This window comes from Lissotriton vulgaris, chromosome 1_1 (assembly GCF_964263255.1).
Source record: "Lissotriton vulgaris chromosome 1_1, aLisVul1.2, whole genome shotgun sequence".
Lineage (NCBI taxonomy): Eukaryota > Metazoa > Chordata > Amphibia > Caudata > Salamandridae > Lissotriton > Lissotriton vulgaris.
In genome coordinates this window covers 1,362,320,258-1,362,335,068 of record NC_141685.1, presented here as the reverse complement: position 1 = coordinate 1,362,335,068, position 14,811 = coordinate 1,362,320,258, and the positions used below count along the sequence as shown (strand labels likewise).

General features: G+C 44.5%; 1 protein-coding gene across 1 annotated transcript in view; it reads left to right on the top strand.

Moving 5' to 3' along the window:
• The window catches only part of LOC147749175 (maestro heat-like repeat-containing protein family member 1), a 38,302-nt gene extending 23,943 nt beyond the window's left edge, over positions 1–14,359 (top strand). Inside the window, exons 12-14 of the mRNA XM_086936539.1 lie at positions 10,964–11,047; positions 12,606–12,677; positions 14,315–14,359. Coding sequence (XP_086792665.1) covers positions 10,964–11,047; positions 12,606–12,677; positions 14,315–14,359 — 201 coding nt within the window. The remainder of the gene's footprint in view (positions 1–10,963; positions 11,048–12,605; positions 12,678–14,314) is intronic.
• Positions 14,360–14,811: the final 452 nt, after the last annotated feature.

The window sequence follows — 14,811 nt, the reverse complement described above, 5'->3', positions numbered from 1 at the left end:
GATAGATCTAATAGGATGAGGGCAGTCATGTGTCCCTGGTCGAGGAGGGTGCGGATGTTGCCCGTGGTGGCTATAAGGGCAGTCTTAGTGCTAAGGTTACTACGTAATACAAATTGGGAAGTGTAGAGGATTGAGTTGGATTCTATAAGTTTGTGAGCTGGTTGTTGACGATCTTCTCGGTGACTTTGGCTGCAAAGGGGAGGAGAACGATGGATCTATAGTTCTGGAGGTTGTCAGCTCTGCGGAGGGCTTCTTGAGGAGGATCTTGACATCAGTGTGTTTCCAATCACCGGGAAACATGCCTGTTTTGAGGGTGCTATAGGGGAGGTGGCTCTGTGGTAGATGTACGTCGGGCTGGGGTCAGTGGGGGCTCCTGAGTGTATGCTTCTCATGGTTTTAGCTGTGTCTTCTGTGGTGACAGGGGTCCATGCGGTGATGGTAGGCTGGTTGGCATTGCTGGTTGTAGGTGTAGTAGCGGTGCCTAGGTTCCGCTGAGTAAGTCCCAGATTTCTACTGCATGTCTGTGCAGGGAGCGTATGCTGAGGAGTATGCAGCTCAGGGGAATGGGTGCACTGGCATCCGGTGGGTAGGCACAAATAAATATCACGTAGTCCCAGGGCTTTAAGTGGGCTGGGTCTTGACGGTGCACCAGCAGTACTAAAAAACAGGTGCTGAGATGGGTCCCTATTGGGCTTTTTCATTTGTATAACGTGCCCTTATTATTGCTCTCTCTTTCTAACTCCTGGGGCTAGGTACCCTCTCACACTCCAGTGGATTTGAAAATGCAAAAGCTTATGTGTCCCTTGCCACTGCCTACCTGGGCTCTCTGCAGGAGGGGCCTTTCACTGCAGTGTGGGCCGCACTGAAGCAACCTCTCAATCCGTGTGCCACCTCTTCAATAAAATAGGAACAACGCCTACTTTTCTCAGAACGTAACTGTGGGTCGAAAGGTTGGTATGTGATCGAAAAGAGTGGCAGATTGTAAGGTACTACACTATGAACATTTTGAGAACCATCGGAGTCATTTTACACTCATCTAATTTGAAGAAACCTGTTACATATGTTTCTTTTATTATATTGGATTACACCATATTTGCATGTACATGTGATTTTCCTAGGATTACATTTGTACACATGTGTGCTACTTTGTGTGCATACCCCCAAGGACAGGATGCCATATTGCACATTTATGTCTGCATCTACAAATTTGTCCACTACCCCTATACCGTGGCCAAAACACACGCAGCCATTTTTGTTGTCAGGCATACTGCTCCCACTTACTCATAAACCACAGTGTCTGCTTGGTCAGTCTATCTTGCTCTATGCCTCAATCTGAGAATGCGAAGAAAACATATATGCATTGGTACAGGCAAAGCCTTGCACCGCTATTCAGGTATCTCTCTGATGGTAAATTACACAGTTAGATTAAGTCATGTTTTTAGGTCTTGGCTCTAGACAGCGCACATGAGCTGTCTCAAACCAAGAAATACTGCATCTACTACATGGGCTTCAGCCTGCCCATGGGCTTCCCATTTGCTGAAACCTTTGTCACTCTTAAATTCTATCCGCATAATTCCACAGCACACCATGCCACATATTTCCACTACACAACTTCACACTACGCCACACAATTCCACAACAAACAATTTCAATCCAACACTTGCACTACCACCAAACCTGTCATCTCTCTTCCACATACCCACAGCCCCTCTCATCTCTCCCTCACACTCACAGTACCCGCTCTCATCTTGCAATACCACTGCCCTCTCATCCCTCCCTCACATACACTGTCTCCTCTCTATACTGCCTGCTCACACACGCTACCTTCCTGTACCTCCTCACGCTCTGCACTGGTCCGCTTCTCCCCCATGGGTGCCCCTTCCACTCATGCCTTTTTCTCTCTCTCTCTCTCACTTGTATTCTCTCTCACCCCTCTCTCTCGCTCCCTCACACACGCTTACCGCCTCTCTCATATGGTTCTCTTCAGGTCTTAAAGCACAGTTTCTTTCTCGTGCCTTTTCAAAATTTGAATCCCTCAAGCCCATCCTCTCCTCCTCTTCTTTGGGTGTCTTCTGCTTACACACGTGGTCCCACTGTATGCATCTGTGGCCTGCTGTCCCCTTCTTTTTGCTACCCTATCTCAATATCAATCACCACTTCCTGCACAAACTACCTATTCCTCTCGATCTTCTTTTCTATCTATTCTGTGCAGCTCTCATCCCTATCTATTCACTATGCCACAACATTCCCTTTCACAAATACACAACACAATTTCAAAACTAACAATGTCCAATACAACCCACATATTTCCACTCTACACCACATACATCCACTTCACTCCAAACCAAAATATATAGGTAAAAGGCATTGTCATGTACGTCAATTGCTCTAAATATCAAAAATCTGAGTCCTAATGTATTGCAAATGCTTGTTAAATTATGCAATCCAATAACTGTGAAGGTCTCTGTGCATTGGCTGAGGGTTATGAAAGGGATAATGTAGATGATCAGTGGCTAATAAAGCAAGACAATGAAAGGCTCAGACTAGATGAAGAGTTTAGAGAAATGCAACAGCACCTACAAAGGCTGAAGTGAGGTGCCTACTTTAACCAATAGTTGTCAATCTAGAAACATGTAATTTGATTCTCTTAGAATACATCAGTCACAACAGCAGTCCCACCTCTTCCTAGGTAACCTAACACTCTACACTGATATTGCATGTATGTATGCATAGATATTTCTATAATCTGAACTTCATAAATATTGTAGTGTTGATGGATGGGCCAGACCATCAAATAGTGTACTCCGTTTGGACAGGACAGTGGTGGCATGTACTCTACTGACCTGGCAGACATACAGCCAACCATATTGAGGGATTTCTTCCCTCTGAAAATCCCATGCTAGTTTGTAGGACTTGGGTCAATAATACCAAAAGTTGTGAAGAAATTCAGCCGGCACATCTGCAGGGTCAGCTTTGACTGTGATGTGAACAGATTGGTGGAGATTCATTGCTGCATTTCACTCTGATTCGAGAGTAGCTATTGCACAAGAGATAATTCTTGTTGTATTTCCTGTAGCTGGATAGTAATTTATTTCTTTAAAAAAATTATTTTACTTAGTTTTCAACAATTTTAAGATCACAATACTGTGACACTGCTTCGCCATCCACCTGATTCTCCCCTTTCTTAATATCCCATTTAGTTCCAAAATACCATGAAGTAGACCACAGTCAAGTCCACTGCAACCAGTCCGGTGCACTATAGATGGGTCTGTGCCCCAGTCAACTGTGTGCTTTTCCCCAACAACTTCCTATGGGTGGGCCGCTCTGGGTATTTTGTGAAGTGCTTTTTACTGTCCCCAGATGTTATCATACTTTTGTGGTCCCCCTCTGGACCTATTCACGGCTTCCTCAGCTGAAAAGAAGAAATCCATCCCTCTTAGCCACTTTGAGATTGGGAGGGCCCCCCGGATCCTCAATGGCCCGCTATGTGATGTTTAGCCAAAAAACAACTGATCCCAACCATCAATTTTTGTCCCCTTACCTGTCCCAACCCGGGAATAAGTTCTGTGTAAATGGCATTCAGCTTTGAGATGGTCAGAGAACATCATATGGTGTGTCTGCCAGACGTCTCCCAATTTTGAGATCCCCAACTTATTTCAGTGTACTTGAGCCCTACTGTTTTCCATAGCCATGTACCCTTCCACAATGGCTTCTTCCTAGTGGGCACCCTCCACTTTCATATCCATTGCAATGCCTCTTTCCAGCTAATCACTGGAATGGCTGGAATGGCTGGAATGGCTGGAATGGCCGGGGGAGTGGGTAGGAGGGACTCCCCATACAGCCAAAACCCTGGTGCTTACCTGGTAAAGTCCATGTGCGTCTCGTAGTGGGTCCCCGTGCACCAAAGATCCAATCAATAACCACAACCAGCTGGGCAGCCCAGTAAAGTAATACAGTCTGATGTCTACTGCCCCTAGTCCACCATCATAAGGGGATTTTATGCAGTTCTTATGGGAGATTCACAGCAACGATCCTCGCTACTTGTTGCTATTGACGTTGGCCTCTAGGGTTGTAAACAAAAGGCTAGGGATTTTGTGGGGGTAGTGTTGCAAAACATACAACAGCTGTGACCAGGCCACAATTTTGAAGAGGGCTATAGACCCCATCATGATCAGGGGGAGAGAGTTCCATCTTGCCATATGTCCCTTAATTTTGCATGTCAAAGGGGTTATATTCCTGCCCTAGCGTTCCTCTGGGTCTCTTGATAAGAGCATGCCTCAGTGTTTGAAATTGGCTTTCTGGTTGGCACAGGTACGCACCCTGTCCAAGCAGAAGCCATAATCCTGGTCAGGATAAGCAAGATACACACTAAAAGATAACCTGTGCTCAGCTTGGCACAGAACACTCAGGGGTATCCAGAGACAATGTGCAAAGTATGTGTGCAACACACACACATGCACAGTAACACAATGAATACACCACAACAAGACTCTAGACAGGTTTAGAAAATGATAGACAATTATATTATAACCAAAACAAGCCTAAAATGACAAAAATCCAATGTATAGAAGTTGAGATATATAACATTTTTAAATGAATAAATGCATTAAAGCACCTAGAAGCAAGCAGCTCTAAAAAGGTTACTTCAGGTTGCGCTGTATCGGGTCAAAGTTCAGGCCAAACGCGTGGAAGCGCAGGCCAGCTACTGAACCCCGGCAGGAAGAAGTGAAAAAAGTACCTTTCCTGGTCTCAAACAGTGAGATGTGTTGATCTGCTCCACGTAGTGAAGGCGATACGTCAGTTCTGAAAATGGGTGGTAGATGTGTTGAGTGATGTGCCACATCGGATTCTGCGACACAGTCGAGGGGATGCATCGATCTTACCAAGCTGCCGCCGAGGCGATACGCAGTCTAATGTATCGATCTCTGAGGGCAAAACGCTAGTTCTGATGCGCTGTGCCCATTTTACTCCTGCAACTGGTTGATGCGCCAGTTCTGTTAAACACAGACATACAATTCATCAAATTCCATGCTGCAAGTGTCTGGGCCACTTCCAGTGAGTTCAGGTACTGGAGCAGGGATAGAGACTTTGATGTCCCTCAGTCTCATGCAATAGGAGGCCAGCCAACAAGCCCTTGGAGATCACTTGGAGGATAGGCAGAGCCCAGCTCTCCTTCAGGGCAGTCAGAGAAAAGCAGACAGCAGAGAAACACCAGAGAAAAGCAGGCCTTCCAAGCCTGCAAGCCAAAGATAAGTCATTTAAGCAGAACAGCAGTCCTTCTGACATAGATTCAGTTCAAGATCCAGAAGTGCCTGATTTTGAGTGGGGCGTGTTGGTCAGAGACCCAGACTTATAGCCAAAAGTGCCTTTGATGCTGGTTGGTGAATTCAAAGCAGCTCTCTGAAGTGCACAGCTTCCTCTTTCAGCCCAGTCCTGTCCTCCAGGCTATCTATAGGGGATAATCAGTCCTTTGTGTGGGGACAGGCCACTGCCTATTCAAGTAAAGTGTTAGACCCTCTGTTGCACTCTGCCCAGGTAAGGCCATCAGAATACAAATGCATGTTGATGGCTACTCAGACACACCTATCTTTTCTGGGTTGTGGCTGTCAAGAGGGAATGCAAAAAGTGTAGCTGTCACTTACTCCAATTATTGGAGATGGGCTGTCAGGCACACAACGCAGTATGTGCAGATAAATGTCTACTTTCTTATTGTGAACAAAGCAAACACAAGGAAATGATGTACGGAGTGCTGACACTTTTCAGACACTCACCCCCTGTCACAGATTGGGATGAATGCATCATCATTCTTTAGCTCACTTCGCCACTTCAGTTCAGACCCAGCTACATGCAAATCAGTCTTGAACCTGGCTTGGCAGTTCAGGCTGGACTGCTCCCATAAGGAACAGGGTCAAGACTGATTTGCATATGGCTGGGTCCAAACTGGGGTGGTGTGGTAAGCAAAAGAATGATAGATTAAACCCAGATCCTTGTGACCGGGGGTGAATGTTTGCATTGTCCAGCATTCTGTCCAGCAATTGTTTCTTTTGCATACTTTCTTAAAGCATAGCGGCATTTCTAAAATAGCAATGTTAAATTCAACTTCACCAGTAAGTAGGATTTATCACTACCATTCCAAACATACGAAACACAAAAAAGCCTCATTGTAGTGAAAAGTGAAATATGCTGTTTGTCACTATCAGGACACGCAAAACAGAAAAGTACATGTCCTACGTTTTACTTGCATACACTGTGCCCTTAGGGCTACATAGGGCCTACCTTAGGGGTGACTTATAAGTAATAAAGGGGGAGTTTAAGGCTTAGTAAGTAGTTCTAAATGCCAAATCAAAGTAGCATTAAACTGCAAACACAGGCACTGCAGTTGCAGGCCTGAGAGAGGTTTGAAAGGCTTCTTCTGTTGGTGGCACGTTCAGAGCTGCAGCCCACTAGTAGCACTACATTTACAGGCCCTGGGTATATGATATACCACCTTACAAGGGACTTACAAGTTAAATAAACAGGTCAATTAAGTATACACCAATTATACACATGTTTAAGGAAGAAGCACATGCTCTTTAGCACTGATTCAGAGTGGTAAAGCGCTCAGAGTCTTAGGACCAACAATAGATTCAGCCAAATGTGGAGGCAAAAAGATTGGGGAACACCACCCTCGGGCTGACAGGTCAAACACCAACTATTTAAATGCTCCAGATCACCTGGAAGTAACTCTGGAGGAATGGCACCACAGGGATTATGACTGATTTCCCCCAGTTCACTCTCAGGCCTGTTTCTTCTTTGTAGATTTCTAGAATGCAAATCAGCTGTAGGATCAGTTGGTTTAGGTGCTGAATATAAAGGAGGACATCATACCACATACAAAGAGATGCAGTACCCTAATTCTACACCCCACCTCAAGCCCCAAACCTGCGCATCCCCCGATCTATTTGGCCAGTGTTTCAATCACAAGAGCGAACAGGAGAGTAGACAGCAGGTGGCCCTGCCAGTGGCCTCTGCCTAGCTGGAACTGTTGTGAGTAAATGGTGTTCACTCTGACCCTATCACATGGCACTGTGTATAACATCTTTACAGACTGAAGGACTTTAGGGCCAAAATTAATCTTTTCCATGATGCGTGGAGGAAAGGTCATTCAATTGAGTCGAAGGCCTTCTCTAAGTCCAGTTGCATCACTAGGAATCTCACCTGTTTCAGTACCCTGGTGCTACGGCCTTTGCAAATATTTTGGTTTAAATATTACTTAGGGGAATCAGGCTGTAAAATGCACAGTCTGTAGGTGGCCTATATGGTTTGGGGAAAACTACAACTGAGGCCCCCTAGATATGATAGGGAATTATCATAGCTGTACCTGCAGCTTCGACCATTGTAAAGAAGTGAGAGAGTAGTGTTGGTGTAACCTTTTCTGCACTTGAACCGGGCACCTTCTCAGAATGCATCTCCTGCAAGGCTGAAAATATTTCCTCCTTAGACAGAGGTGCATCCAAGTCCTGCAGCATGATCAGGTCCGCAGCTATGGGGTGTTGTTGCTCCACGTGCCCGACGTGTTTGATTGGTAAAGTTTCTCATAGTAATGTGTGCAGTCATTGCCGATTGCCTCAGCATCATGTGTCACCTCACCGTCGGGCCCCGTGTCTATGGGACAAACCTGTCTGCCTGTGTAGCAATGTTCCCATATTCTCGCTGTTTTTGAGAATCGGACACTGCTGCCCATGCAGGGTCTGCTATTGTGTTCCCCTGAAGAACTGCTTTCCTTCCCTCCCACAATGTGATTGGGGAGACATCTGTTGTGGAGTTTGTTCTGAGGTAAAGTTATATCTTTACCTTCATGTGTTCCGAAAATCTAACATACTTCAGTCACCCAACCTGAAGGTTTCAGTGCGTATTAGACCTAGGCATCCCCAATTAGTTAAATCGGTCAGTGGTCCAATGGTACCCTTCTGAGAAATCGGAGTCCAGCAGTGAAAATAATACATACTGACTAGTTCTTTGCTTTCCATTGATTGCAAAGCATCAGGGACTCCACCCATGGCACCAGGGTTGAGCCTCTCTTTTCACATCAAGTTGTGGGTGCATGACATTATTGAAGTGGCCTGCTACAGTAAGGTCCCACTCCGAGACTGTGGTGATAACTGTCATCAGATCTTTCATTGTGGTCGCCTGCAGGTTCGGTGAAATATACACAGACACTACCATCCATAGGATGCCATTCAGGAATTGAGTAACCACCACATATCTATCCATGGTGTCTCAGATAGCATGCGTGACCATCAGGGGAAAGGTAACTCTTGTTGAGCACCTAGTAAACCCTGCATGATATACGCAGTTAAAGCCATGCTGTACCAAAAAGGAACCCCTACTCCCAAGCAAATATGTCTCTTGCAACAATAGAACCACCAGGGTCAGCTTGTGGACCTATTGAGAATTGTTGTGCATTTTATTTTATCCAGCAACCCACTGACATTGCAAGACAACAGCTTTTAGTGGATGGTTTTGTTGTCAGAGGTCTTGGCGAGTCGTTGAGCCTGTTTGACTAGGGTCCGTGGCCGTGTAATGTGTCTTGCGTGAGGCATAGTGTTGCAACCGAAATCAGCCCTATAGTACGCAACTTCAGGCGCGGCTGGCACAGGTAACAGCGGTGGGGTGTGAAGGGGTGGGAGGGATGAAGTCGGCAGAAAGTAATCACCATAGTTTTGTGTAGCTTCGCTCCAAGCAAGCCCCTCTATCTGGAGGCAATGTGTCTCTTCTCCATAAGTGAATGAGACAACATTTGTAGCTATACATGGAGGAAAGGAAGGAAGGGTACCAAAATTCTCCTGTCTGAGGAGGATGCTCTACGTCTGTCCTCTGGTTGTGACCAGAGTTGCCCTCCTATCAGTCTGCTACACTTCTTCTTAGGGTGGGATGGTTGACCCCCTACAGTCTCCCGAGATGTCATTGGCTCCTTTGTTTATATGGGCAGTTATTTCCTCTCCACTGCTCACTCCCAGGCCTCTTCCGGGCTCTCAAAGAAAATGGTTCTCCACTGTGACATTAATTTCAATTTGGCAGGTTATATCAGCATATATTGAATGTCCACAGCCCTGACTTTCTACTTAATCTCTAAGAAAGATTTACAAAGGAGCTGCACTTTAGTTGTGTAATAATGGATGTCTAGATGTTGGCGTACCTGCCACAGGATATATTATCAGTTCACAAAGTTCAGTACCCTGATGACAATGGCTCTAGTGGGTCCCCCCCGTCGGAGGCCTTAGGGCAACCACCCTGTGTGCCCTTTCCAGAACAAAGTAGGGGGAAAACTCACAATCCAGGATCCAGGGTCTGAAGCATTCCATGAGGAATTTCTCTGGGTGCTGGTTTTACATGCCCTCTGGGAGGCCCACCAGCCATAAGGGCAGAGGAGGGTCACCCCCTACACCTGATACAGGGAACATCTGCCTACGCTGGTCCAGGACAGGGGCCACGCCCTCTATCCTCTTGAGACACCACAGTGAGGTGGAGTATTGCTGTACTTGTTTGACCGTCCAAGCCCAGTGTTTGCTGTAGTGGGCTCCTGGGGGGTCACCTCCTGAGGGGGAAGCTGTGTGCCCATCTCCTACCTTTGGGGTGAGACGTCATGTGCGGGTTTCCACCCACCCAGGCTGCAATCGTAGTCCTGGATTCTCATGTTGCTCAGTCTGTCTCATCTACCCTTGTCCGCCAATTTGGCTGGGCTGTCACAAGCCCATGTGGCTGCCTAAAGGTGAAAGGGGGTCCCTACCTCTCTTCTCCATGTGACTGTTTCTTCTGACTCGCTGTGCCCCAAGAGTGAATGCTGAGGTAAACGTGGGTCGCTGCTGTGGGATTGCAGCTCCAGGTTGTGTCCGTTAGCGTCATGCCAGTCTCACGGCAGGGCGTTGTTTGCCTAATGCGTTTCTCTTGTCCCCGGCTTGGGTAAGCTGAAGGGGAAAAGCGCGGAGGCCGCCTCATGGATTTTTGCCTCAGAGAAAAGGTTGCCCCATAGTCAGCTCTTCCAGGATGCAGTTGCAGTCCTGGCTACTTATAGCGCCCAGCCCATCTCCTCCACTTTAAGGTACCCGTTCCGCTATTACGAGCTACCGCTTGGAAGTGAAAACAGCTTTGTCCCACACCCCGGCTAATCAGCTGTCTTCTCTCCCTCACTCATCCCAGGAATCGATGCAAAGGGGGGTTTGCCACGGTGGGTTCACAGCTCCAGGTGGAGTTTGCCACCGGCAGGCCATCTCTCGGCAGGCCATACACACACCCATGTTGTCGATCACCAAAATTATCTCTCTCATCCCGGGCTCCCTGGATGGGCCAAAGGGGGTGAATATGAGGGCCATTGTTCAGGTGCTTGCAACCGAAAAAAGGTCGCCTAAGGGTCGGATTCAGCACGATTCTCAGAGCAGACACCAGTTTGTTAAAAATGTGGCCACAATCCTAGGGTGCTTGGCCACGCTCCCCAGTAATTTCTTCCCTGATGCTCTTTACAATGTAGTTGAGGAGAGTGATATGTCAATGGTAGATGATCCCTTTGGAGCCAGGATGGTATTCATCAATAAGGTAGAAAAAGGTAGAAAATGTATTGTTTAGGAGTCATATAAGATTTCTTGAGTAAAGAGCAGAGTGAGCACTTCTAGTAGCAGTACACTTGTACACTGCCAGCTCACCATTATTCACTATTTCTGCATCTTTGATCTATTACTCACAAATAGAAACATTTCACTCACACATATCTTCTACTTTAAAAGGTGATGAACGCAAGGTGCTATGGATGTGAAATGCCAAAATAGGAAGCAAGCATAGTATGCAGTTACTTGTACAATTTCTTTTCTCCATTTTTAGTTGTTTGAGGTGTGCAGCGTTTCATGACTTCCATCTCTGGAAACTCATAACAGTCCACCTTTGTTGACAATGGTCTTGGTAATGCTGATCTTTTTTATTATATTTTCAGTATCCATATAAACTACTTGAAGAAGTAACACCACCGGAACACAGAGATGCCTTCAACATCCCCACCTTAGCAGCTGAGAAACATGTGAGTCTTCTTTAAAATACCATAACATCATGTTTATGTGCCTCCTCTCTCGGACTCAGTTTCTTCCATTCCATCTTCACAAATCAAAGTAAATCTGCAAGATATCACAGGAATAACTGCCTGTGGAAAATGCACTCCATTCTCAGAAACAAAGGAATTCTTTACGATACTAGCAAGGAGTGAATGGTGTAGCAACTCAATCCGTCTCTCAGCCACTGGTACCCTTAGAAAGCTAGAGCTGATTTCTTAATTTCAAAGACGGTTTTAGTGCATAGAGTAAACAGATAGAGTTGGAATCTATCTCCTGCTGGTAACAGGGATTAATTAAAACAATTGTCTTGACTACTAGACTAACCTCTTCTGTGAGAGATGAGAAAACAATACACTGGGTTGATCCTACTTGTGGACAAGCAAGAACTTATGGGCTCAAAAATTCCATTTCACTCTAGGATCAAATTTTGCCTCACTTCTAAACTAGACAAAGGAAACAGCTGGCATTGGCTTTGAGCAAAGAATAAAAAAATCTTCTCTTAAAAAATTGGTCACTCCCAGATTTCGCAGGTGCAAGTGGGGTGGCCGCTCCGTTTCTGTGGCAGCCGTAAAACTCTGGAAATCTTTGCCCCTTCTGATATCCAAGGCAGACTCCCTTCCGGTCTTTAGGAAGCTCTTGAAGACCTGGGACCAGATGCATGACCCATTTTTGCATGCACAAATGGGTTAGCGACCTGTTTGCACATGCAAAATCTAATAGGGCCATGTACAAACCCTATTTAGCAAGTAGCAATTTATTTGCAATTTGATAAACAGGATTTGCAACTCACAATTAGGATGGGGCATTCTGAGGGTGTCCCTTCCTAATTGCGATTTGCTACCCTATGTAAGGATGTTTTGCGATTGCAATTGCAGTCACAAAACACTCACAATTTACCGCCCTCTTCAAGAGGGTGATAATGCACTCTCAAATGAGAAGGTGTCCCCAGGGGACCCTTCCACTTTGCAAATGCAGGGGAAAACAAAAACGTTAATTTGTAAACACATCCAGTTTTCCTTTAAGGAAAAGGAAAAGGGGCTGGATTTAAAAAAAACTGCTTTATTGAAAAGCAGTCCCAGACATGGAGGTCTTCTAAGTCGAGCAAGTCGCCATACCTTTGAAGGCCAGCCATTCTTACTGGGGTCGCAAACTGCGAGTGCCTCATGAATACTGATGAGGCATGTATTGTGCAACCCCATTGGGAATCACAAACAGTGTCTATGACACTGTTGTACATGGCATTTAGCGACTCGCAAATTGCGACTCGAAATTGAGCGTAATTTGCAAGTCGCTAAATGCCCCGGTCGTACATCTGGCCCCTGGTTATTTGCCTCCTAGCAGGTTGTTGTTGCTGTCACTTCTCTCTGTTCACTTAGCGCCTTGACACCAGCTGGTATAAGTGCGCTTTATAAATACTATCCTATCGTATTACCTAGGATCAACCAGTTTTGCCATTTTAGAGAGAAATATATCAACAGTTTTACAAGTCTAAATAGCCTTCTTGTTTCCATTCTCTCTATCTATCAGCTTGAGAACATGATCAAAATGATGAACAGCACTCTCAGGTTGTGCGAGTTCATACTATCTACAGAGGGCGAGGTAAGATTTTGATGCTTTTTTCTGTCAATGTGAGAGAGAGTGTGAGTACTATCCAATTGAAAGAATCACACAACTAACCGTTACTAATCAATGTGGTCTCTGGAATGTAATGTAAATGTAAGGTGGATTTGTAAAGCAGTGCTTGTCACCCATGAGGGTATCCAGGGGTTTCTCCCATCCAATTATGGGTTTGCTTTACTTGCCAAATAATCCATCCTATGATACACACTTTGCAGTTTTCCACAAATAAATGTTTGGCTTGTTTAGAAGGATCAAATATAACACATGGTGCTGCGCGGTGGCAAACGTTAACTACTCACCTGTTTGTTTCACCCAAGTGTTATATTGGTACTAGAGAGGCAGAACGTCTTGTGAGAACAGCATTAATATGTGATGAAACAGCAAAATAGTATTATCACAGAATGCACTACATTATGTTGCATCATTTTCACTGTGTTCAATAATTTGGCCTTCCAAATGTGTCTCTGAACATGAATATTGTGAGGCACTAATATCATTGACAAAAAGTCGAGAGACAAAATGTCAAAAGGTATTTGCATAGATTTTCTGTACCTAATTCCACATCTGTGTATCAAAAAAAACATACACATATATCTTCATTTATGTGGCGTTAATAATGGCAAATGTATACATCTCTCTGTGCATTTACCATTCGATATTTTGTCCCTCTATATTTTGTCCACTGTTTTACTGTGCCACAATATTCTTGTCCTAGATATTAAAGAATACAATCGGCCCTTCATAGTCTTGGAATTCCAGAACCACTTCTGATGGAAGACATTTGATTAATGTTTTAAATTACATTACAGTTGGGTGTGTAGAAAAAGAAGTAAATGCATAGGTTTTCAAGAGTCTTGGGAAAAAGTTAAATCAACATACGACATGGAGAGACTGAGGCTCACATCCCAATGGTGCTGTAGAAGGAGCGTTTCTGGGGTAGGGTCATTCAAAGCAGTCCTCATCATATAAGAAACACATTTATGTTGATTAAGATTGGGTGCAAAACCTTTTAAAAGAGAAAGACTTTGTTTATATGAATTTATTACATGCATCATGTGAGAATAGAGCTCCCAAGAGCTTGACTGTCATCCCTATATGGATGATTTGGGATTGCCACAGAAGAGCAAAATAATTCTGCAAATCTAGTTCAGATGCAAGGGGGGCCCGATGGGTAAGTAACATTATCTGCCCCCTAGAGTCCAAGACTGGTGTTTATCAGGTCGCGGTCAGATTGTTATAAATAATCTGAATGAGTACAAAACTCCTACTGGCTGTTTAGAGACTTCAAAGAGTAGTAGAATTCTGTGGAGTAGCTCCTGCGTGGGAGAGGTTGTGACACTGGAGAAGAGATGAGGCCGCTACTGGAGTACAATATTGTATGGAAGCACATTTTTATGAACTGTCTTACCTCTTGTAGTGTTTAAAGAGGCATAATCTCTTCCCAGCTAACTCCCCCTTTACCTTACTTAAAGTTATTTAAATTCTTTGCAAGCCAACATTTAAAGCAAGGCAAAAGATATTTTATGAGCTCATGGTGCCTCCACGTTGCTTGCTAGACTGTGAGGATGGGCAATTGCCTACTTTACCAATCTGACCTTGTACCTTTCAACTTTCAGGTTCCAGCCGAAATGCCATCTTTCGATTCTGACCACTGTGACTGATATCACTGATCACATTTATGGAGGATCCCTCACCATTTCCTTTCTTTACATATTTATTTAAATAAACATTTAGTATATACCTATTTATGTATTCCATATTTATTTGTTTTATTCAACAGCAAATGTTATACCTCCATTGATATCTTTTTTTAGTATTGTATTTATTAACCACTTATTGATGCCTTATTATTAACTTGTATTATGTTATAAAACTCAATACAAATTTTCAACACAAAAAATATGTGTTATGTGAATGTTCCTACCCACACTTAACTGAAGGTAAACATTGTCCCATTTTTTGTTTGTTATGCATTTTAAGGTGCCCTTGGAACATAATAAATTAAATAAAGAAAATCCATACTCTTGCCTTTAATGAGAGCTATCATATATTCTTGGCTACATGACTGGCATAATCCTTCAAGATAGAGTTTTAAAACTAAGTAGGTGTGGGG